This window comes from Mirounga angustirostris, unplaced genomic scaffold, assembly GCF_029215605.1.
Source record: "Mirounga angustirostris isolate CCGP_5_RB_7025 unplaced genomic scaffold, mMirAng1.0.hap1 SCAF_13, whole genome shotgun sequence".
In the NCBI taxonomy this organism is placed as follows: domain Eukaryota; kingdom Metazoa; phylum Chordata; class Mammalia; order Carnivora; family Phocidae; genus Mirounga; species Mirounga angustirostris.
Window position 1 is genome coordinate 9,971,253 of NW_026991721.1, and position 22,122 is coordinate 9,993,374.

At 59.5% G+C, this 22,122-nt stretch overlaps 2 protein-coding genes across 7 annotated transcripts in view; one reads left to right on the plus strand and one right to left on the minus strand.

Annotated features, from left to right (window-relative positions):
* The window catches only part of SYT7 (synaptotagmin 7), a 62,337-nt gene extending 48,843 nt beyond the window's left edge, over nt 1–13,494 (plus strand). For all 6 annotated transcript variants that reach the window (XM_045893548.3, XM_064576338.1, XM_064576341.1 and 3 more), the window contains 5 exons: nt 2,893–3,163; nt 6,471–6,640; nt 7,124–7,238; nt 7,781–7,980; nt 10,327–13,494. In XM_045893548.3, the coding sequence (XP_045749504.1) occupies nt 2,893–3,163; nt 6,471–6,640; nt 7,124–7,238; nt 7,781–7,980; nt 10,327–10,431 (861 nt within the window). In that variant the 3' untranslated portion in view covers nt 10,432–13,494. The remainder of the gene's footprint in view (nt 1–2,892; nt 3,164–6,470; nt 6,641–7,123; nt 7,239–7,780; nt 7,981–10,326) is intronic.
* Nucleotides 13,495–17,657: 4,163 nt separating this feature from the next.
* LRRC10B (leucine rich repeat containing 10B) lies at nt 17,658–19,660 on the minus strand. Its single transcript, XM_045892564.3, has one exon. It carries the CDS (start codon nt 19,658–19,660, stop codon nt 18,782–18,784), a length of 879 nt encoding a protein of 292 aa, XP_045748520.1. The 3' UTR covers nt 17,658–18,781.
* Between the last annotated feature and the right edge of the window lie 2,462 nt (nt 19,661–22,122).

Here is a 22,122-nt window from a genome sequence, read left to right on the forward strand (position 1 = left end):
CATCTCCCCCACCCACATAGATGGGCCCAGCCACACTGTCCTCTGGATGGGCCAGCCACAGCCCGCTCTGCCTCCCTGCCCAGCCTCTTAATTGGTTACAGCTTCCTGGTAGTTAGGTTCCAAGAAGGAGCAGTCCATTCCCAGCCAGCTTACGGGCCCGTTTGCTGCCCCCAGGGAGGAACTGACAGCCTCAGGCAGAGGAAGGAAGTGTAAGCCTCAGGGCCCACTCACGGGCTCAGGGCTCAGCGGAAGCTCAGAGGTGGGCAGGCGAGGTCTAATTGCCCAGCCCTAGGCCAAAGCTGGGTCATTGCCATTAATGGTGATGAGGAAGACAAGCGGGCCCCAGGCTCTCAGAAGCTGGGGGTCAGGAGTCAGGTGCCCACAGCTGGCCAGAGGAAGGGACTGAGGGAAAGGGGTCAGAGAGGAGGCCAGGCCACACCCCCATCTGAGTCACCCCAGCCCTGGCATGCTTTTTGATGCTTGCTTCTACTGGAGCAGGGGCTCCCCCTGCACCTCGCCTGGGGCCCTGGTAGGGGTGGCCAGTCTGGTTGCCATGGAAACAGCTCCTCAAGCTGCCCCGGCTGGTTAATTAGGGCTTGGGACTGTGGTTTGGGAAAGCTGGGAACAGGCACAGAGCCAGGCCCACCTTGGGCCTCTCACCTCCAGACCACCCGGTTTGGGAACCAAGAGCCAAGTGACCAGAGGGACCTCAGACGGGGCTGGGGTCACCTGGGCTCCAGTCACCAGGGACTCCACCCAAACTACAGAAGGAACAGGAGGGGCAAGTGGTCTTTGCCGGCACTGCCTACTCATGCATGCCCCAGGCTCCTGGTCCCAGGGCTAGCAGTGGCAGGGGCCAGGCTGCCAAGGGACCTGAGCCCATTTACACCATCCCAGGAACCTCACAAGATGGATCTTATGGTTCCGTTCTGCAGGTGCAGAATCTAAGATGCACAGGGAGTGAGGCTGGTACCGGCAATGGGCAGGAGCACGGGAAAACTTCCCTGGGTCCGGAAGCCACATTCTCAGTGGGCCTGGAGGGGAGCTTGCAGGGCCAAGGGGCAGGAGCCGGAGGGACCCTCTTCCACCGTGAGGAAGAGCAGGGAAGGTAGTTCAGCCCCCACCCCCTTCCAGCTCTAGGCAGGACCAGGGTGTGGCTGATGAAGCCCCAGATGCTGGATCTGAGTGTCGGAGTGAGGGGAGCCGGGAAGACACCCATGATAGCTGGGCACTGACCTGGTCTTGAGTTTCAACTCACCACTGCCTCATGGGAGACTTGAGGCAAGCTAATCACCTCTCTCTCCTTGAAACCCAACTGGTACATGGTAGTGCCTGCCTCATCCAGATGTCGGAGGGAGTCGATGAGCGCAAAGCGCAGGGCACAGGATGAGGCCAGGCCTGGTGGTTACTGTTCTTAGTGTGATTTGAATCTTCTCACCTGGGGCAGGTGAGTTCTCACTGGCTTGGGGGGATGTCTCAAAATTGCCCAGGGATGTGAGCCTGCTTTGGTGGAAAGAGTGGGCTCTCAAGTCAGAGAGGATCCATAATGCTGTGCAATCTTGGCTGTGTGACTTAACCTCTCTGAGCCAGTCTCCTCAGCTAGGGAGTGGTGATAACTGCCTCGCCCAGCTGTTGGCAGGATTCAGTAAGAAGGTGATGTGAGAGTCTTCCGCCATGGTAGGTGCACACTATATATATTCTTACTATCTGTACTACGTAGTATTTCAGACCTTGGGGCCGCTTCCTAGGAGGAAGGACGGGGCACAGGGAAGGCTCCTGTAGGGGAAGTGGGGAGAGAAACTGGGCCAGCAGTTTCGTCCTAAGTGTGGTACCACAAGCCGCAACTCGGGCTCTCATCCAGTCACCTGAGGAGCTTTCAGAGAGAAGGATGCCTGGGCCACTTGGACCCCTGGGTCTGGGATGGGACCCAGGCAGCCAGGAAACTTCCCCAGGTATTCCCATGAGCAGCCACGGCTGAGACTTGCCTGGGAGACCCTCCCCCAAATTAATTCCCCCTAGTTTTTCAAAGTCAGCATGGGAAGGGGACACCCGCACCACCCTCCATGTGTATGTCCCTTGCTGGGCTGGCCCAAGGGCCAGCCCCTGGGAGCTGCAGGCTGAATGCAGGCGGGGCCCTTCCTCCCGGGGGTCCTCAGCCCTGGTGTGGGTGTGCTGTAGAGTGAGCTGAGATGCTTTCTAAACAACTCTGCTGCCCAGGCCCTCTCCAGCCCCAGCCAGTCAGGCTCTCTCGGGATGGGGCCTGGGAACCTGTACTTTTTGTATCCCCACGTGGATCTATGCCTTACACAAATTAGATGTTGCTGCTGAAAACTCACCTCTCTCATTTTGTAAATCACATCATCCTCAACCCCGGAGACTCACTTTCCAAAGAAATAGCCTGGTAGACTCTTTTGAGATGCGAACAATCTCCCTCATCTGGGGCTTTTGTGCTGGTGCATTTCACAGTGGGCCCCGCTGGGCTGTGGAAGGCTGGGCTGTGGAAGGCGGGACAGTGGGAGGGGGAGCTCGGGACGGGGGAGGCCAAAGCAGCGTGCGACGGGAGCTTGGGGCAGGGGCAGTGGGCAGACCCAGGGCTTCCAGGGCAGACTGGGGAGTAGGGTGCACACTGCTCTGGGGTTTCGGGGGACAGGGGCTGTCCTGGCTCTGCCCCTCCCGTGTGACCTGACCGTCCTCACCCAGGTGTGAATGTCAGTGAGACGGGTCACCGCCAGCCCCACATGGTGACCAGAGGGAGAGCAAGCTCTCCAGGCCCAGGGAGGCTTCCTGACTGTGCTGGGCTGTGGTGGGCGCCCCCCGGGGTGGAGAGAGTGGGAAGCAGAACCCTCCCCAACCCTGCCGGCCTTCCTCTCCGCCCCCCCCCCCCGCCCCCAGCTCTCCCCAGGCTCCGAAGAGGACGAGGCCCACGAGGGCTGCAGCCGGGAGAACCTGGGCCGGATCCAGTTCAGTGTCGGCTACAACTTCCAGGAGTCCACGCTCACCGTGAAGATCATGAAGGCCCAGGAGCTGCCCGCCAAGGACTTCAGCGGCACCAGCGACCCCTTCGTCAAGATCTACCTGCTGCCGGACAAGAAGCACAAGCTGGAGACCAAGGTGAAGCGGAAGAACCTGAACCCCCACTGGAACGAGACCTTCCTCTTCGAAGGTGAGGCCGGTGCTGCCCCCGCCCCCACCCAGAGTCCCGCCTTCCCCTCCCCCATGCCCCCCACCCAGGAGCACATGTACGCGCCGATGCGCACGCATGTACGTACGCACCGGTGCGCACGCGCGCGCACGCACGCACGCTCGCGTCTGCTGGCGCTCGCCCACACAGGCGCGTGTCTCAGCCCCGCTAACCTGAGGCGTTTCGCGTCCAGCTGGGATGAGGCGACAGGGCCTCCTGGTGCCGGACCAGAGCCAGAGACTGAGGAGCCCGGCGCGGCCGGCACCTGGGGCCTCAGCTCGGACGCAGGACTCGTCCTGAGGAGGGCAGCCCGGCGGGCGGGCGGCCGGGGGCGGGGGGAGGCGGGCCAGGGCCCAGAGGGGGACCCCGGGAGTAGTGTAGTGGCCCGGAGTACAGGCTGTGGCCCAGGCCGGCTCTTCGAAACCCAGCTCCGCCCCCTCTGGCTGTGTGACCAAGGCAAGTTCCTGAACTTCTCTGGGCCGTGGTTTCTGCATCCGTACAACACGGATAGCAATCCAAGGACGAAACAAATCAGTGAATTGTGAAAGCCCTTACAACGCCCAGAAAACCCCTTACACCAGTTTGTCGAAGACACGCCTGATCCCCTTCGCTGGGCCCTTCCCCCCGCACCCCTGCCCCACATCCGGACGCCTGGGAACAGCAGTGCTGAACCACGCTCCTGGTTCCTAGAGGCCGCTGAGGCGGATGCCCTTCCTCTCTCCCGCAGACCCTCTGTAGGCCATCTTTGTCTCTTACCTGTGAGGCGCCAAGGTAACCAGGAAGCTGGGCTGTGTTCAGGGAGCCATTTTTGTCCCGGGCATTTTCGGTGCCTGGACTCCGCTTAGAGAAGCCATTATCCTTTCCTGACACGCTCAGCCAGTGAGAATAAATCCCTCCAACCACCAGCTGCCTCGGTGCTCCAGAATTTTCAGTGTGCACCCCAGGGGATCTTCCCCACCTGGTGTCCCAGCCATTTGACACCCCACCCCTTCTGCAAGGTGAGAGCGAGCTCACCTTAGATGAATCGTTGAGGGTGAGCTAGTGGGTGCTTGTGGGGGCCGGGGGGACCCTTCTCCTTCCCAGTTCAGTGTGGCGACCAGTTTAGAGATGGGAGAGGCTCAGCTCTCTGGAGGGGTATGAGGCCAGCTGGTGGGGCGAGATTTATGGGCAGAGCTTCAATCCCTTGGTCTCTTGGGCAGACATTTATCCAGCACCAACCATGGGCTGGGTGCTGTGCTGGGTACTGGGGGGGGTGCAGAAAAGACGGGGGCACCATTTGGCCCTCAAGGCATCCCTGATCTAGTGGAGGACATAGGTGTGTAGACAACCAAGCCATACTCTGCACGGCAGATGCTGTGGGAACCCACGGTCCACTCCCCTTGATGGTGCTGGAAAACGTTTCCCAGAATAGGGGCCATTCAGGATGGGTTCCGACGGATGACTAGGTGTTTGCCAAATAAAAAACTACCTCCTCTGCTGCTGAAGAGAGCTGTCTCTGATGTGGGGACCTCTTGGAGCCTACAACATTTTGAGAACCATTCACCTGAATCTATGCCAAAGGTCAACTGGGCAGGTGCCCGGGGACTCCCGAGATGAGCAAGATGTAGCCCCCTTTGGTGGGAGGAGGAAGCCCTGACGGAATTCAAGGGCTGGGAGTTTGGGGGACACAGGACTTCCTCTTCCAGCACACCTGCTGCCGTCAGAGGCAGTTCTGCTTCTAGCGTCTGACGAAAGGGCTAGAATCCTCCAGAGCTCTTCCTCTCCCCACATCTTCTCCACCAGCCAGGTTAAGGCGTCAGGTGTCCTCTCTCCTTCCTGCTCACACCGTGGTTCAGGATCTCACCACCTCAGGCCTCCAGGCTGACCTGCACCCCCTGTGCCTCCCAGGTTGGCCTCTCCTCAGGGGAGACCAAGCCTCTGCAGGCCCAGTGACTCCAGCTTCAGCCCTTCCTCAGGCTCCTTCTCCTGGCTCCCCCTGCAGCCTCCTCACCCGCTCCCCCCGCAACACACTCTTGCTGCTCCATCAGGCTATTTGACTGCCATTTATTCATCCTTACAAGTATTGATCCACTTAAACAAATATTTATCGAGTGCCTACTACGTGCCAGAAACTGTTGGATGCTGGGATACTGTGGGTGAGGACAGAGATTGCTTCCTGGAAATCCTAGCCTGGTGGGAGTCAGGCCCAAGGAAACAGATGAGTCTCTGTTACAGCCCATGGTGCGTGATGTGAAAAGAAAGTGCTGGAATCTAGAACAGGGGACCCACCGACATCTGGGATGTCAGGGAGGAAAGCTGAGACCTGTTTCGGCCAGGGCAGGTGGTGGAGGCACCTCTAGGCAGGAGACACCGGGTACTAGAATGCGGGAAAGGAAGCTGGTGTGGCTGGAGCCCGTCATTGAGTGGAGAGTGCTCACAAGAGGGGCCGGGAAAGGACAGCGGGCCAGGTTGTACTGAGGGACTCAAAGCCAAGGCAGGGCACGTGGCTTTTACTCTAAGTGCGCTGGGAGCCACTGAAAGGCTTTAAGCAGGAGAGTGTTGTGATGGGATTTCTATTTTTAAGGGCTCACTCTGCTGTGTTGACAATGGATGGCAGGAGAAATTGCGCAAGCAGGGAGGAAGGTTTGCAAACTCTGGTGACTGTCTAGGCAGAATGTCCCAGCGGCTGGGATGAGGGAGGTGGCCGTGGAGAAGGGGACAGCTTCGGGATCTGTTGAGGAACAGTGAAGGACAGGCTGATCACTAGAGGGAGAAGTGCAGCATCCGAGGACACGCGTTCGCTCCTGTTTCTGTGTCTTTGCCACTCCCCTCCACCCGAAGCCTCCTGGGGCTGGCTTTCTGGAGGCAGAGGCCAGCTCGGACAGTGCCACTTGTCCAGGCTTGTCCCGGGATGATTGGCAGTGGCGGGGCTGCCTGGGGAGAGAGGGGCCCCTGCCCAGCCACCAAGACAGACACGTGACACAGGAGTGCATAAATGGTCCCAGTTCTGCTCTTTAGTAGCTGGGAGACTGTGGGCAGGTAATGTAAGCCGTCGAGGCTCTGTCTCCTCATCTGTAAAATGTACAAGATGCCGTCCACCTTGGAGAGTTGTCAAGAGGGACAAGTGTGATGGTGACAGTTCTTGCTAATGCTTCAGGAAGGTCTGAATTCAGCTGTTGCACGCCATACCTCAGTGGGGTGGCAGCGGGTGGGCACGGGGCACAGGGACTTTGTGCCCTGGAGCGTCGCCCTGCTCAGGCCCCGTGTGGCCCCTCTGTCCCGCTCTTCACCCGTGCTGTCTGTCCACCAGGTTTCCCCTACGAGAAGGTGGTGCAGAGGATCCTCTACCTCCAGGTCCTGGACTATGACCGGTTCAGCCGCAATGACCCCATTGGGGAGGTGTCCATCCCTCTCAACAAGGTGGACCTGACCCAGATGCAGACCTTCTGGAAGGATCTGAAGCCATGCAGCGATGGGAGTGTAAGACCCCACTTGTGGGCCCCTGGCTTGGGGAGCTGGCAGATCAGGGCCGGCAGATCTGGTCCTAGTCCCCCTGCAACCTTGGTAATGTCAGGAGGGTGGTGGGGAAGGTGCAAACGGACACCCAGGGGTGCAGAGTTCCCACCCTTGGTCTCAGCACTGGTGCTTGGTCCCTGGGGGGAGCTGCCTGAGCTGTGGTAAAGGACCTGGCACCTGTGTAGGGAGGAGGGGTCCCATGGAGGGCAGTGCACAGAACTGCTAGGTGAGGAGACATGAGGTGTGACAGAAGTGACAGATGGGGGTGGGTGAGCACCCCCAGGGCAGGGAGGGACCTGGGGCTGTGGGGCCAGCCAGAGAGTTCTCTAACTGTCCCCTCTCCCCTCGTCCCCACACCGCTCCTGTTCTCCCTCCCAGGGGAGCCGAGGCAAGTGGGGGGACACCCCTCCCCACAGCCCAGGCTCACCCCCAACCTTTCCCTCCCAGGGGAGCCGAGGGGAGCTGCTCTTGTCTCTCTGCTACAACCCCTCTGCCAACTCCATCATCGTGAACATCATCAAAGCCCGAAACCTCAAAGCCATGGACATCGGGGGCACATCAGGTGCTGGGGCTTTTCGACATAGAGGGTGGATGGACCGGGGAGGTTCTGGGGACATGATGGTCATGCTGGATGTGGAGAGCAGGGTCTGAGCTGTGGTACTCACCCCTGACCTTCTCGCCCCCACCTCTGATCTCAACTCCGCTACCCTAGAGCCCTAGGTGACCCCCTTTGGAACACCCTCAGGGTCTGTGTCATCTTGGACTCTGTCCTGACCAGAATCAAGGAGAAGGGGAGCACTGTGGTGGGAGACCTGGGCTCCAGCGCCAGCTCAAACACCTGTCGTCTGTGGCCTTGGGCAAGACCTGGCCTCTGTGGGTCTCAGTTTCCTTGTTCATAATAGGGCACTAGGTGATGGCCAAGGTCCCTTCCAGTTTGTCCATCCACTGGTCCCCCAGATCCCTCTCATTGTTGCTTGGGGCTTTCCTCACCATCTGGGGGAAGCATACAGCCCCTCCTGCCCCAGCTGCTACTCCTGGAGAGGGAGGGGGGTCCCGGGGAGCCCCCACACTGTTCCTCTGACCTCTTTTCTACCCGTCCCCCAGATCCCTATGTGAAGGTGTGGCTGATGTACAAAGACAAGCGGGTGGAGAAGAAGAAGACCGTGACGATGAAGAGGAACCTGAACCCCATCTTCAACGAGTCTTTTGCCTTTGATATCCCCACGGAGAAGCTGAGGGAGACGACCATCATTATCACTGTCATGGACAAGGACAAGCTTAGCCGCAACGACGTTATTGGCAAGGTAGGGGCCTGGTGGGTGGGGTGACACACCTGTCCTCACAAGAAGCAACAGAGGCAGTGGGTGAGCTCAGTGCTGGGCCAGTTCCTTCCCCTCTCTGGGCTTCCATTTCACCTAAAAATGAGGGGATAGGACAAAATCTTCCCTAGGTGTCCTACTGTGGGTTGATCAGCTCAGGACAGGCCACTAGAAGGGCAGGGAAAGGAGGAAGTGGGAGAAGGACGTGGCTTGGGTCCCCAAAAGGGAGTTTTCTGGACAGGACCCTCAGGCAGGGTAAGGACCTCAGAACAATGTCACCCAGGTCCCATCTTCAGAGGGTGAGCTCTGTGGGGGAGTGTCAAGACCCGCAGTCAGGCTCCAAAGACCTGGCTCCGGTTCCCACCTCATCTGCTGCTAAATGGCTGTATGACCTTGGGCAAGTCACTTGTCTCTCTGACGTCCAGTGTCCCCGTTTATAAAATGGAGCTAATAGTACCAACCTTCTAGCTTTCACAGGGTGGTATGAGAATTGCCTGAGATCTGTGCATGTTCTCCCTGTGGAAAGTGAGCTCTCCTCATCATAGGCGTATCAAAAAAATCCATGTGCCTGGCCTTGAGTTTTTCTAGGATGTGATTCTGTGACATAAACCCTTCAGTTTCTCTACTTTGAAAGGTCTTATCCCCATGTTCGTTTATGGTTTAGTGTTGAGAGTTTGGGTTTGGGAATCAGATTGCCTGGGCCCAGCCCCCATCTTGTCAGCCGTGACCTATCTGAGCCCCATTTCATTTCCACAGTGGAAGGAAGACAGTCCTAAACTCACAGTGTGCTGAGATTAAATAAGACAACATGGGTGCAATGCTTGGTACAGTGCTTAGAATGTATGTGTTAGCTGCCGTTATAATAGAAGTTATTTTTTTTTTTTTAAGATTTTATTTATTTATTTGACAGAGACAGCGAGAGCAGGAACACAAGCAGGGGGAGTGGGAGAGGGAGAAGCAGGCTTCCCGCTGAGCAGGGAGCCCGATGCGGGACTCGATCCCGGGACTCCAGGATCATGACCTGAGCCGAAGGCAGTCGCTTAACCAACTGAGCCACCCAGGCGCCCCTAATAGAAGTTATTTTTGAAGCATTTCTATTATGGGCATGTTTGTCCATTGGGCCGTGGAGCTTTGACGAGGAGCAGTGCAGGAAGCCAGGGATGAGGGCAGGTGGAGGGGAAGGGCAGATGCCAGGAGCACGTGAGGAAAAAATATTCATCACCTGGGCCACGGCCCCGTATGGGGTAAATGAGGAGTGACCTGGGCCCCCGTGGGGAAGAGGGCCAAGATGGAGGCAACTCTCAGATAGGGATGGAGAACTTAGCTACTGGGGCTAAGGGAAGCAGCTGACCTCAAAGCAGGGCCCCGGGAACATGTCCGGCCAACCTGTGGTCACAAGTGGCACCATTCCTCAGGGCGGTGACACCCACACCCTAGTGGGACCCTGTGTTCCGAGCAGGCCTGCAGCCTACTGAGCCCCCTCCTTGATCAGCTCAGGCCAAGTAACCATATCTGCTTTGAAGCTCTTTGGAAGCTTAGCCTTTTGGAGTTGGGTGTTCTTGAGATACCAATTATAGCTCCTTCTGAGACCCATCCTACCTTCTGTTGACTGAGCCAATGTGAAGGAGGATTGGTTCTCACTTCGGCCTTGGTCCCTTAGGGAGCCCTACGCTTCTAACCAGCCTCCAGTCACAAGGTTGGGGTCAGCTGGGGGACCATGCACACAGCTCCGCGAGGCTGCGAAGCTCCGAAAACAGAAGCCAGCAGGGTGGGGCTGGTAGTCCAGAGCCAGAAAGGCCTAGATGTAAATTCCTCTGTACCAGTTATTAATTCCATGACTCTGGGTGAGTCTCGGTTCTCTGCACCTTCGTTTCTCCATCTGTAAAATGGGGATAATATACCTGCCTCACAGGTAAGGATTCGGTGACCTGTGTGTTTAAGGCCCTGACCTCGGTGCCTGGTGTGCAGTAAGTGGCGAGGAGGTGGGAGCAATGGAAAGTGAGAAGAGGCAGACAGTGGCCAACAGGGCAGGGAAGGGCATGGGGCCAAGTGCCTCCACCCCCACCGCAAAACAGGTCAGGAGTCTAATTGGGAAGGGCCAGGCGTGCCCAGGCTCCCAGAGGGAGGCACAGCAAGGAAAATAGGTCAGGCTGGCAGGGAGGAAGGAGGAAGCCTCTGAGGGTAGGCTGTCACTGTAGGCGGAGGCCCCCTGGTCCCCGTGATCATGATCTTAGGGTGCCAGTGGGGAGCTGGAGCGTCACCCCCTGGTGGGGGCAGGGGACAGTGCCTCCAAGAGTGTCACTCATACTGTGCTCTTCCCTTTCTCCCCAGATCTACCTGTCCTGGAAGAGCGGGCCTGGGGAGGTGAAGCACTGGAAGGACATGATTGCCCGTCCCCGGCAGCCGGTGGCCCAGTGGCACCAGCTGAAGGCCTAAGTGTGGCCACGGGAGGCCCAGGGGGCTGAGGGCCCGGGTCCCCATCATGCCCTCACCACTTTATGCACAATGCCCGGCCTGGCCCCCCGCCATAGGTGAGGGGAGGACCCTGAGGGCTTGGCCAAGGAGGGGTCCCAAGAGTCAGTTGGGCCCCGTTTCTAGGAAGTACCAGCCTCATCCTCCACCGGTCCAGCTCTGGGGGAGGGGCTCTGGGAGCCATTTTCCTGCTTTGCCCCTTTCCTTCCTGACTTGCTGATACTAAAGAAGTGGGGGAGAGTGTGAAGTCCAGACAGGCAGACCGGCAGATCCCTCCAGAGACCCGCCAGGTGGGCACGGTCCCCCGTTTTCTTTCAGGCAGTGCCTGGAGTGGAGAGAAGCTGCCCTCTCCCCAGCTCCCGATGTGGGCCCAGGAGAGGGGAGGCCGAGGCGTTTGGCCCCGGCCTGGCCAGGAGAGGCCCATCCCAGGGCAGTTTCAGGTGCCGGCTGGGCCCTGAATGCCAAGGATGGTATATAGCCTGCTCCAGGGTCCTGGAGCCGCAGCCCATGTACTTGGTGTCGCGTCCACCGTGTGTGTGCGTGTGTGTGTATGGGGGTGGGGGCACACTTCCCCTGTCCCCCCGGGGCCGGCCGTGCAGAGAAGGCAGGCTTTCCGAAAGTGAGGTAGGGCGGGAGGCCGAGAGAGGTCAATGCACAGAGAGGGGGATGGGCAAGGAGAGGCAGGTGAGGGGTGAGAGGTGAAATGTGGGGCGGGGGAAGAGGGCTGAGAACTTGGCTGCTCCCGCCACCCCCACCCCCTGCTCCTTTCTGCTCCTTGCCGAGCAATTTCATCTCTTGAACATCATTTCACACCTTTTAGGCACCTACTGCGTGTATCACATTCCACCAGGACCCCCTCCTTTCCTTCTCAGGGGTCCCAAGCCCCCACTAGCTCTCTTCCCTAACACCCTCGCCCAGACACCCTCAGCCTTCCCAGATCTCGGATCCCAGCCAAGTTGGCACAATTCTCCGTGCTTCCCAGATTCCTTCTCTGTCTGTGCTGCCCTCTGCCACCCCTCCATCCCCTGAGCTCGCAGACCTTTCCTTCCTCCCTTCCATTCGGGGTCGGAGTCTCTGGCCCAGCCTTCTTTCCCCACTGCTCCCAGTCCCTCAGAGCAGCTCCTTCTGCCCCTCCCAGTTCAGGCAGACGAAGCAGGGAAAAGTCCAGATTCTACAAATTTTGAGGTTGCCCGACACAGAGAAGCCATGGCTTCTCTGCCTCAGCTGCTGCAGAGACTAAAACTGGCCTCCCCTTGGAGACAGCAGATTCCGGGATGATCCCTGCTTAAGCCTGCTCAGCCCCACGAGGGTCCTGGTATTGACACAAGACGGCGGGCGACAGTCGCAAGTCCAGGGGTCCGCCCGCCTGGGCCTGCCATTTCCGGCACCGGCCGCCAGGTGGCGCCCAGACACCACGTCTGTGGCCGCGGCCTGGGACCACAGTTCTGCCCGGAGATGCGCCTGACCCCAAGGGAGGACTCTGGATAGGGTCCCCACTTACAGAGCACGGCAAAAGCGTGGGAATTTGGGAGCCATTTTCTTTTAGTAGGCTGCCCCTTGAGCTGCCCGTATCAAAATGTATTACACTGAATCTCACACCCCTGCCCCCGTTCCCTCCCCCTAGAATCTGGAGGACTATCATACAGCGTAGGTGAATCATTTCGTAGATTGAAGAGTACTCTTGTAAAGCAAATAGTCACCCACATTCCTTGTAAATCCCAATTTTTCTATATTGTAGCTTTGCTTAGAATGGGGTCCTGCCCCAACTGCGGGGTCTTTATTGGGCGGGCTGGGGACCAGACCCCGCAGCGGCACGGGAAGGCAGCAACTCCGAAGGCTGTGTGGAAGTGATCAGAGGGTTTTGTGGGAAGCCTTGCAAGGCGAGGGATCTGTCCTCCATCCCTCCCTCAGATCCTGTGCCCCTCCACCACGCGGTGCCAGCCCCGCCCCCATGTCTCCCTGCCTGTTGCGCAGCCTTGGGGGAGGGATTGAACCGACCTGCAATGAGTGGGCGGGGCAACTGCATCTCTTTTTTTCCGAGCCCCGCCCACGGAGCTCTTAGCCAATCATATGTAGAGAGCATCTTCGGGCGGAGTCTGTTCCCAACCTGACCCACCCAGGCAAACTGGTGAACCGGTGAACCCTGCGTGGGTTTTCCAAGCCCCAGATACGCAGCCGCCGGGAGGCCGGGGAGGGGCGGCAAGTGGTGGGCCAAGGGTCCGGTGGGCTGGCACAGGAGGAGACGGGTGGTATGCGGTGAGGGCGGGGGTGGGCTAGGGCTAGAGGAGAACTGAGAAGGGGGGAACTTGAGGATGGGGGGGACGGGCACAGAAGCCCTGCCACCATCCCAGGACCTTGGGCAGATCACCCACACTCCCGGGGCCTCAGTTTCCCCATCTGTAAAATGATGGTAATAATACTTCACCTACCTCATAGGGGAGGTTGTGAGGCCGCCGTCACCTGACCTGGGGGTTGAGGCAGGAGGACTGTGAAGGTGCTACCCGGGAGCAAAGTATTATTACTGTAGCCTGAAAGCAAGGCCCACCTGCCCCTCCCCCTGCAGCGTCTCCAAGGATAGCCGAGGCCCGCCTGGGCCCATCTATCTCTTCTCCACTGTGTCCCAGGTCCCTTCATGAGCGTCATCTGCCGTCTTTGTGGGTGCCCTAGACTTAGTTGTTATCTTGTTCGGGTATCCTTTCTTGTGACCATCTCCCTACCTAACTGCTGACAAATTCCACCTGCCACAGTACCCCGCACCTGCCCGCTGGCGCCAGACGCCAGGGAAGGGACAAGGAAAACAGCCACAAAAAACCCAAGGGGGCCCCCAGAGCCCCCAGCCCGGCTGGGGCCCCAGGGGTGGGGTTGGTGGCCACTGTTTGTATTGTGTTGGAGTCCTTGAGTGCAAGTGTTTTATTTAAAAAAAAAAAAGAAAAAGAGACAGACAAACCCACTATCACAAGTAAAAAAAATTGCAGCAAAGAGAAATGAAGAAAAACTGAAGAAGGAAAAAAAAAAAGGAAAAAAGAACCATACAAAATTTTTCCACCACACACCCCCTCTAAGCCAGCAAGATTTCCTCTTTGCAAAATCATATTTTTGTGGGAATGGGCCCTGCTTTTTGTGGCAGGGCCCGTTCTGATCAATAAAGGATCATGACAAAGTAGGGCCTCGGCTGTTTCCTCCGTGGGTCCCAGCCCTACCTCAACTCCCAGGGGAAGAGGCAGTGGGGTGAGGGGGATGGGGAGCCTGGGACTGAGTCTCCCTTTGTCACCTTTGGGATTTGGCTTCACTGGTGAGGAGGCCTTCCCTGAGCTTCCAGCCCCTCCTCAGATCTAGAGTATGAACCCACCAGCTGCCCAGAAAACAGGAGAGCAGCCATATTTCCTGATCAGGCCTGAAGCGAGGCTTGTCGGGAGTGGAGTCTCCTTGAGACCCTCTAGCTCACCCAGCCCAGCATTACCTCCTTCAGCTCCCAAGGGACGATCACCACCCTCCAAGGCAGGTCAGACAATCCAAAGCAGGAACCTCCGCCTTGCCTATCACCCCCTGAATGTTGGCTGGCCCGTTGTGGTTTTGGACCAGCGTCTCCTTCCCGGTCCTTGCGGGGACCAGGAAAGAGCTCTAGATCTGTTGGCTGGATCTTTGGCTTCTCTCCACCCTTTCCTGGTTTAATCCTTTAGGATTAGAAGAGTCTTTCCAACTCAAAAGAGGCCATGGTCAGTCCCAGTCTGAGGAAGCTGGGCCCCAGTGTCTTCCTTCTCCAGCCACTGTGTTCCCCAGGCAAGTTACTTCCTTCCCCGGGACCAGTGTCCTTAGTTCACAAAAGAGCAATAACCATCCCAGCCCATTCCCTTCCCTCCCCACACAGCCTTGGGGAAGCCAAGGCCTGGTAGCTCTCAGGCTACTTTAGAAGGAAGGTGCTACATCTGTCACAGACGCAAAAGGAACAAGTGCGCCTCTATTACCATGTGTCCACCTGCTGGCCTTGCCCCCCTCCAGAGTGAAGAGGGCCACCGCGCCCCTGTTCCCCAGCACCTGGGGTAGGCAACTGCTTTCCTGCGCTGCACCAAGAACCCCCACCTAAAGCTGCCTGCCCTGTGCCCTTCCGCCCCATGGATTTCTTCCAACCTGGCTTCAGTGTCCCGTTAAAGGGTGGTTTTCTTCTTTTGGCTTCTGATCTCTGTCCCAGAGATTAGAGGGAGCCCTAAGGTCAGGTAAGTAGCCTGAAGAGCACTCCTTGCCAGAACTTCTGTTCAGGATCTCTCTGGAAAGCTGGGCCTGAAAGCAGGACCCCTCACAGCCTGGCAGACGCGGCAGCTCCTCGCGCGGGGCTCTGGGCTCCTCCTGGACTTTTTGCCTAGTTTTCCCACCTTCACCTTGTTGGCTCTCCCAGTATCCATGCCTTCACCAAGAGATGTGCCCATCTCTCCCTGTGCCTGGGACCCCTGTCCTCTGGTGTGCTCTTCCTCACGCAAGTCCCTCCCGGACGCTACTGCTTTCCCGAAGGCCAGCCTGGGCCACGTCCTGCTCTCTTCTCCCTCCCCCACAAAGACAACAGAAGGACAACGCTTGAACATGCTGTGCGCCCCAGCCCGTGGCTCCCCTGGCCATCCGTGTCCCTTGAAGATGCCCTGCTCCCTGTCTGTGTCCTGCGTGTGTGTGTATGTGTGTGTGCGTTGTGTCTTGTTTAGATTGTGAGCCCCCCTGGGCAGGGACCCCTGTCTGAATACATGTTCCGTGTGGCACGCCCAGGTGTGCTAATAAATGTCCATCCTCAGAACAAGAGTGCCCGGGTGTCTTAAGGAAGCTTTGGGACAGGTGGCTGAGCAAGCCAGTGTGGTGGCATTGGAGGCAGGAGGGGGGTCTGGGCAGGGCCCCCAGTTCCCAAGCACCGTGTTCTGCTCGCCCAAGCCCCAGAGGGTGGGTGGGAAGCAGGGGATGACTGTAACAAAGCTAAGAAAGGACACACACACACACACACACACACACGCATGTCTCTGCCACTCTGCTGGCCCGGTCTGGCCACGGGGAGGCTCCGGGAGTGGGCAAGATCCCACCGATTCCACACGGAGACCTGACCATCAGCTTAGGACAGAGGGGGTCTCCTGTGGTGTGGATTCAGCCCTGGGTTAGGCGGCCTGAGCCCCTTGGATGAGCAAGTCCCTTCCCTCCCTGGACCTGTTCCTAGCCCTGCCACTGCCTCTGCTCGTTTGTCATCACGGTCCCCACTGCCTGCCCTCCGGCTCTGATCCCTGACTCCTGGGCACACATACAGCTCTTGCAGAGCTGCCGCGGCGTGCTCCCCCCAGGCCCACCCACCGCTGACTGCCCCGCACCGGCCGGGCCACTGCAGACGTGGCCACCGTTGCAAATGCCCCTCCAAAAGTCTCTCCCCCTTCCCCCTGCCCCCTAAGGCCAAATGAGAAGTCGCAGGCAGTTAGGTGGGGGTGAACTAGGACTCCCAATACTGTGCTCTCTTCAGCACTGAGGGGATCTGTGATGCCCAGCTGTCCTTGGCAACGGCCCCCCTCCCACCCTGGTCTCTCCATTTCCAGATGGAGACCCAGACACTCGATAGTGCTCTCAAGCCTGAGTTAGTGCCCACTTTAACCAAGCTTTCTCTTTTCCCAAGAGGAACTGGTTTCTGGTAGTGGCGCAAGCAAGTAACAAACTGGGCCCCGACAGGTGCTTCCTCTCCCTGGAGAGAAACTCAGCCTTGGCAGCCCCTGCTTGGCTAGTGAGTGGCCAAGGCTGAGGGTGCCACGTTTGACAGTGCAGAAAGGCACTGGACATGGCCCCAAGGGTACGCGTGGGACCTTTGCCTCACCTAGAGTTCTCAGGCAGGTGCAGCAGGGGAAGAGGTACAGGGAAACACACCAGTGAGAGGAAGGAAATCTGGGCTATGGGGGCCAGCGTTATTCCAGGGTGACGTGGCTCCTCCCGCACCCCGACTTCCCCTGTGTCTAAGATTTGCATGAAGGGAGGTAGAGAAACACCAGGCTGCATGGCGTTCTGAGCTGCAGCATCACACCTAAATGAACCCAACATCGTGTGTGCAGATGGGGAAACCGAGGCCCAGGGGACCACGACGTGCTCCAAGTCACTTGGCCAATAGCAGAACTAGGACTGGAACCCACGCCTTCTGAGCCCGGCCCTGGGGCTATTTCCTCTCTGCCATGGTCTGAGTCACGGAGCAAGAGGACAGTCTCTGGCCGGCTGCGTGCGGTTCCTACCTCGAGTGATCTTGAGATCTCAAATCCCTTCCTCCAAGTTCCCAGACCCCAGGAAGGTCCACTGACCCTGACGGAGCTCCAGCCAGGGGAGCAAGGGCACCTGAAGAGTCCCCGGAGGGAAAAGGTCTGCAGCTGAGCCCCAGACCCCCTCATCCTCCTGGCAGGCAGCAGCCTCCAATCCGCCCCACCCACCCGCTCCTTCTGTCTGTTCGAGGCCTTCTCTCTCACTTGCAAGCCGCCTGCTCCCAGAGCCAGCCCAAGCCTCCCTCTAACCCAGGCCCAGCCCGGTGACCAACAGAGCTGCTGGGCCGACCTTTGGGCCTTGTATGACATCAGCCCTGTTGCCATGGTGATGGTGGCCGGCAGCATCTTCTCATGGGGAGATGGGCCTCTAGGCTTGAGGCTTCATGATGTTTTCTTTAAAACTTTCCTTTTTTTCCCCAGAACAATGAGGGGAGAAAGTAATACCATAACTGAGTAAAAAAGAGATAAAGAGGGAGAGACTAAGAAAAAGGAAAACGGAGTGAGGGATATGGAAGGAGGGAAGAATAGACACATGGAGAGGGGGCGAGAGAGGGGGCTGAGTACCAGTGAAAGAAGAGAGAAAGGTCAGCCCAGCTTGAGGGAGATTCAGATTATATTAAGAGCTGGGAACCTTCGAAGCAAGCTGGAAAGAACAGGAAAGGGAGTGAAGGGGGGTTGCCTGGCGGGCAGAGCGAGGGACAGCGGGACAGGAGGCCAGCCTCGAGCAGCCAAAGCCAAATGTAACTGAGGACAGGCGCTTGGTCCCCAGGCAGGACACAGCTGTTGGCCACGGCCCGCCTGACACAGAGCTGGTGCACGTGGGCAAGACCGCAGTGCCACAGGGAGCCCAGGTTCCCCACAGCCATGGGACGCGGTGCTCCCAGGGCTTATAAATAAACAGGCATGTGGGAAACGCACATTCTTTCTCCAAGAAATATTATTTATGTTTACAGCCAGGTTTTTTTTTTCTTCCTAAAGAAAACACTACCACGTGGGGCCCCTGCCCCTGACAGTGTCCCTGAGTGTCCCTAGCCCTGGCCCCCTCCTTCCGTTATTGCTTGGATGGGAAAGATCTGGCCCTGGGAATTGCAGAACGACACCCCACTCCTCAGCCCCTGAGGTTGTCCCTGGTGACGGAGTGGAGGGACACAGCGCTTGTCCCGTGCCCCACGCCGTGCCAGCCACCCCGACTGTGCCCATTTAAGGGAATGGAGAGTGCAGGCAGTGGGAGAGGCACTGGAACAGCCTCCCAGAGCAGAGAGCCTCTCTCCTCCGTGCAGGAGGCCCTAGAGGCCCAGTGGCTTCTTTTCAAACTTGACAGCTGGAAGGCTCAGGCTGTGGGGAAGGGGGAGAGAGCGCTCGGCTCCCAGCGAGATTCCAGGCACAAGAGAACAGAACAGAATCAAAGGTGGGGGTGGAGACCCTGCCTTCTAAGCGCCCCCTCCCCCATGCAAGTTTTAGGGGGCCTGGGAAGGGAGGTATGTGCAATGAGCCCCAGTGGAGGGGCAAGGGCAGCTTCGGTGTTAGGGCCCCAATCCCACTCTCCCACTTCTGTCCTGGGCACTGGCGCTCGGCCCAGGCCCTCCTCCAAGGACAGTTCGGGCTCACACGGGCTTGTGGCCCACCCCAGAGGTAGCTGCTCCTGCACCAGGAAGGGTGGGTCTAGGAGATCCAAACTCCAGGAGGAGGAGGGGCTGGTGTGGCACCCTGGGCATCCAGACTCAGCCAGAGGTGGTGATTCCGGGACAGCGCGGACACGGCTCCAGGAGGAAGCCAGCATCCCCACTGTGCTGTCAGTGACTCTGTCAGACGGGACAGAGCCAGAGGGGACTAGACCGAGCCAGGACTTCTCTGTCTGAGGACTGCCCGGAGATGAGCCAGGTGGCAGGCTGCTTACCAACGAGGAGTATGTGAAGATGACGCCCAGGCCTGCCTGTCCCTACAGCTCGCCCCAAGTGGCCCCTCCAGTGCCCCGTGGTAGGGGTCCACCGTTCCCACAGACCTTCCCAGAGCCCCTCCTCCCAGAATGGCCCAAGTCCATCACCCAGAGCATAGGCTCAGGTGCCCAGTCCTGCAGCGGCTTCCAGGGCGGGGAGGCTGCCCCCGGGGGGCCCCAGAGCCCGGGGGCCACCGCCCCCTATGAGTAGGTCTTCTTCCTCCTCATCCTCAAAGGCCCGAGCTGGGCGCCGGGGCGGCGGCCGGGGCGTGGGCTCGTCGCGCTCGGCCATGCGCTCGACGGCGCCCTCGCCCACGAGGAAGACGGTGTCGGCGACGCGCGGGGGCCCAGTGACCGGGTTGTGGTCGTAGGAGAAGACGCGCAGGGCGCGCAGCGGGTGCAGGTCGGGGAAGCCGCCCAGGCGGTTGCGGTCCAGGTCGAGGATGTGCAGGCGGCCCATGCGCAGCAGCGCGGGCGGGAACTCCTCGAAGCGGTTCCCGTAGAGCCACAGGCCGCGCAGGCCCGTCATGCGCGGCAGCTCGGCGGGCAGCGCGCGCAGCCGGTTGTCGCCCATCTGCAGCGACTGCAGCGCCACCAGGCGCAGCAGCGGCCGCGGGAAGCGCCGCAGGAAGTTGCCCTCGATCCAGAGGCAGCGCAGGCTCTGCAGCTGCGCGAAGTCCGCGGGCAGCGCCAGCAGCCGGTTGCCGCCCAGGTAGAGGCGCGTGAGGCGCGGCAGGCGACACAGGCCGTCGGGCAGGCGCTCGAGTTTGTTGAAGTCGAGCGCCAGGATGCGCAGCTCGCGCAGCTCCTCGATCTCCTCGGGCAGCTCGCGCAGCCCGGTGCCGCTCACGTAGAGCTTCTGCAGGCGGCTCAGCGCGCACACGGCGCTCGGCAGCCGCCGCAGCCGCCTCCCGCTCAGCTCCAGCTGCTGCTCGCCGCTGCGCAGCTGCTCCTCGGCGTCCGACGGCAGCTCGTCCGGCGTGGACTCGGCGATGCCCATGGTCACGGGCCCCGGCCCGGGCCGCTGCCGCCGCCGCCGCCGCCGCCGCCGCCGCCGCCTCCCGGCATCGCCCCGCCCCGGCCGCCCCCGGGCCTCCCCGACGGGGCCGAGGCCGCGCCGGCTCCGGGGGGGCCCCCCGCCCCAGCCTGTCCCTGCGCCGGGAGGGGGGCCGGGCCGGGCCGGGGAGGAGGCGCCCTCTCGGGGCCCCGCCGCCACGCTGCGCCGCCCGCCCTCCGGCCTCCCCCGCTCCCTCCGCCGGAGGCCGACTGGCTCGGGTTCGCGCTGACTTGCGGCTCCGCGACCCGTCGCCCTGGCAACCCCCGACGCGTGTGCGGCTGCCAATGAGGCGGACGGGGGGCGGGGCGGGGCGGGGCCGAGGTGCCACCCGAGCGGGGACCCGGCGCCCAGGCCCGCCCCCCGCCGGCCCGGGCGACCCGCCCCGGGAGCCGTGCACGCCGAGGCAACCCCAGGTCCGCGCCCCGAAGGCCGGGCGCCGCGCCCACAGCGACCCGACGTCCGACGCTGTCTGCACCTGCAACACGACGAGCCGTTGGGCGAGCGGTTGTGTGGACCCGGAGCAGCAAGTTAGAAGGAACCGAGGACCTAGGAAACGTGGCGCGCGACCCGGGACTCTGGCCGAGTGGCTCTCGGGGAGGGACTGAGGGGCGCGGTCAGTGCCGGCTCTTCGTCGCCAACGGCTTGCGCCCATTCTCACTTTAGGATAGTAACTCGGAGCGGTGTTCCCTTCTGGCCCTTTTCAGGGTGGGTCACATCGGAGGCTTTGTGGGGACCCGGGCTGGGCTGGACCCCATCCCCCGCCCCCACTGCGCAACGGGTTCCTCGTCAGTGCGCTCCCGCTCCAGTCTCCTGCCTTGTCCCTCCAGCTGCGTTCGAGGTCTGCGTGTGGCTGCGGTGGGCAGAGGACAGGGACACGTGAGCCCCTTTGAGCACCACCAAGGATGACCACGGTCATTCTGTAACTCTCTTGCGCATGCTCCCACCAACAGCTGTGTGCCCCTGCCTTCTTCCCTCCCATTCAGAGCCCTCCTGCCAGAGCTCTTGGCAGAAACCCTCGCCCCCGTGTCCTCCGAGCCTGCCATGTGCCCAGCGCTCTACTAAGAGCATTGCACTGAATCCTTGCAACACGTCTGAGCTCGGTACCCTCATTACCCCAAAGTTAAAGGCGGAGAAACTGAGGCTCTGAGGGGTTTGACTTGGGTGACCTGCCCAAGGTCACCGCGCTGGTGAGTGGCTGGGATTTGTGCTCTTAATCATTGTACCACACTAACATATAAGAAACAACGAATTTTCTCACCCCGGAGCCTCTAACTCTCCTGCCAAAGCTACAAGGAAAGCATCATTAGTCCCATGTGGAAGATGAGGAAAGTGGCCTGAGAGGGATTAGGGAATCTGCTTAAGGTCACCACAGCCAGTAGAAGTTACATCCAGGCAGCGGCGTCTGCAGGCTCGATGCTTCTTCCATCCTGCCTCCCCTTGAACCTGGCTCGTGTGCGCGTGTAACTGACCCTGTCCCCTGCAGCACCCTGACCCACCCCCATCCCTGATGCACCCTGATCCTTTGACCCACCCCCATCCCCACTGCAGGCAGAGAGGGAGGCCAGCCCAGGGGCAGAGAGTGGCCAATGCCAGGAGAGCATGAGAACCACTTGTAAGCTGGAATGTCACCTCCCGGGGCAGACAAGTTTATCTCCTTCGCTGCAGCACCATGTCTAGCACGTAGTAGGTATTCAGTGAAAACTTCTAACATTTTTTAAATGGAAACAAACTTTACATACCATGAAATGCTGAGATCGTAAGTGTACAGTTTGATGAGTTTTGACAAATGTAAACACCCATGTAATACTTCCATCACTCAGAGCTCCCCTGAGCCTCTTTCAGTCAATCCCCGCCTCCCAGAGGCAACCATGAGTGTGACCTTTATCATCACGGATCAGTTTTGCCTGTTCTTGAATTTCATATAAATGAGATTATTCAGTGCCTGTTCTTTTCTTTTTTTTCCTTGTTCCTGGCTTCTTTTGCTCAGATGCGCCATATATACTTGTTGGATAAAGGGATGAAAAGGCATGGGGTGAACAGCTGATGGGAGACAGAGGCAGGTATCGCTGTGAGCCAGGAACCCAGCCACGGACCCCTGTCCTGGGAGGGGCACTCGCAAAATGAAGGCGGGACTCTGAGCCGAGGCAGGGGACTCAGGCAGAGATTAAGTGGAGCCCAGACACCAGACCTGGGGTGTAAGAGGCTTCTGAGCTCCTTCTGTACTTCATCTAAGCCCCAACCCAACTCTTTCTTCTACTCATTTGGGAGACTTTTTGGAAGAGACCAAAAAGCCGAAGAGAACCCAGCCAGGCTACTGGGGAAGAGGATGAGCCCCTCCCTCTCACCCTCCCCCACCCCACCCCCCACCCCCCCCCCCGCCGCCGCCCCCCAGGCAGTTTCCCCAA

Excerpts from the sequence above, each read along its gene's own strand:
- LRRC10B (XM_045892564.3), bottom strand. The coding sequence starts at position 19,660 with ATGGGCATCGCCGAGTCCACGCCGGACGAGCTGCCGTCGGACGCCGAG.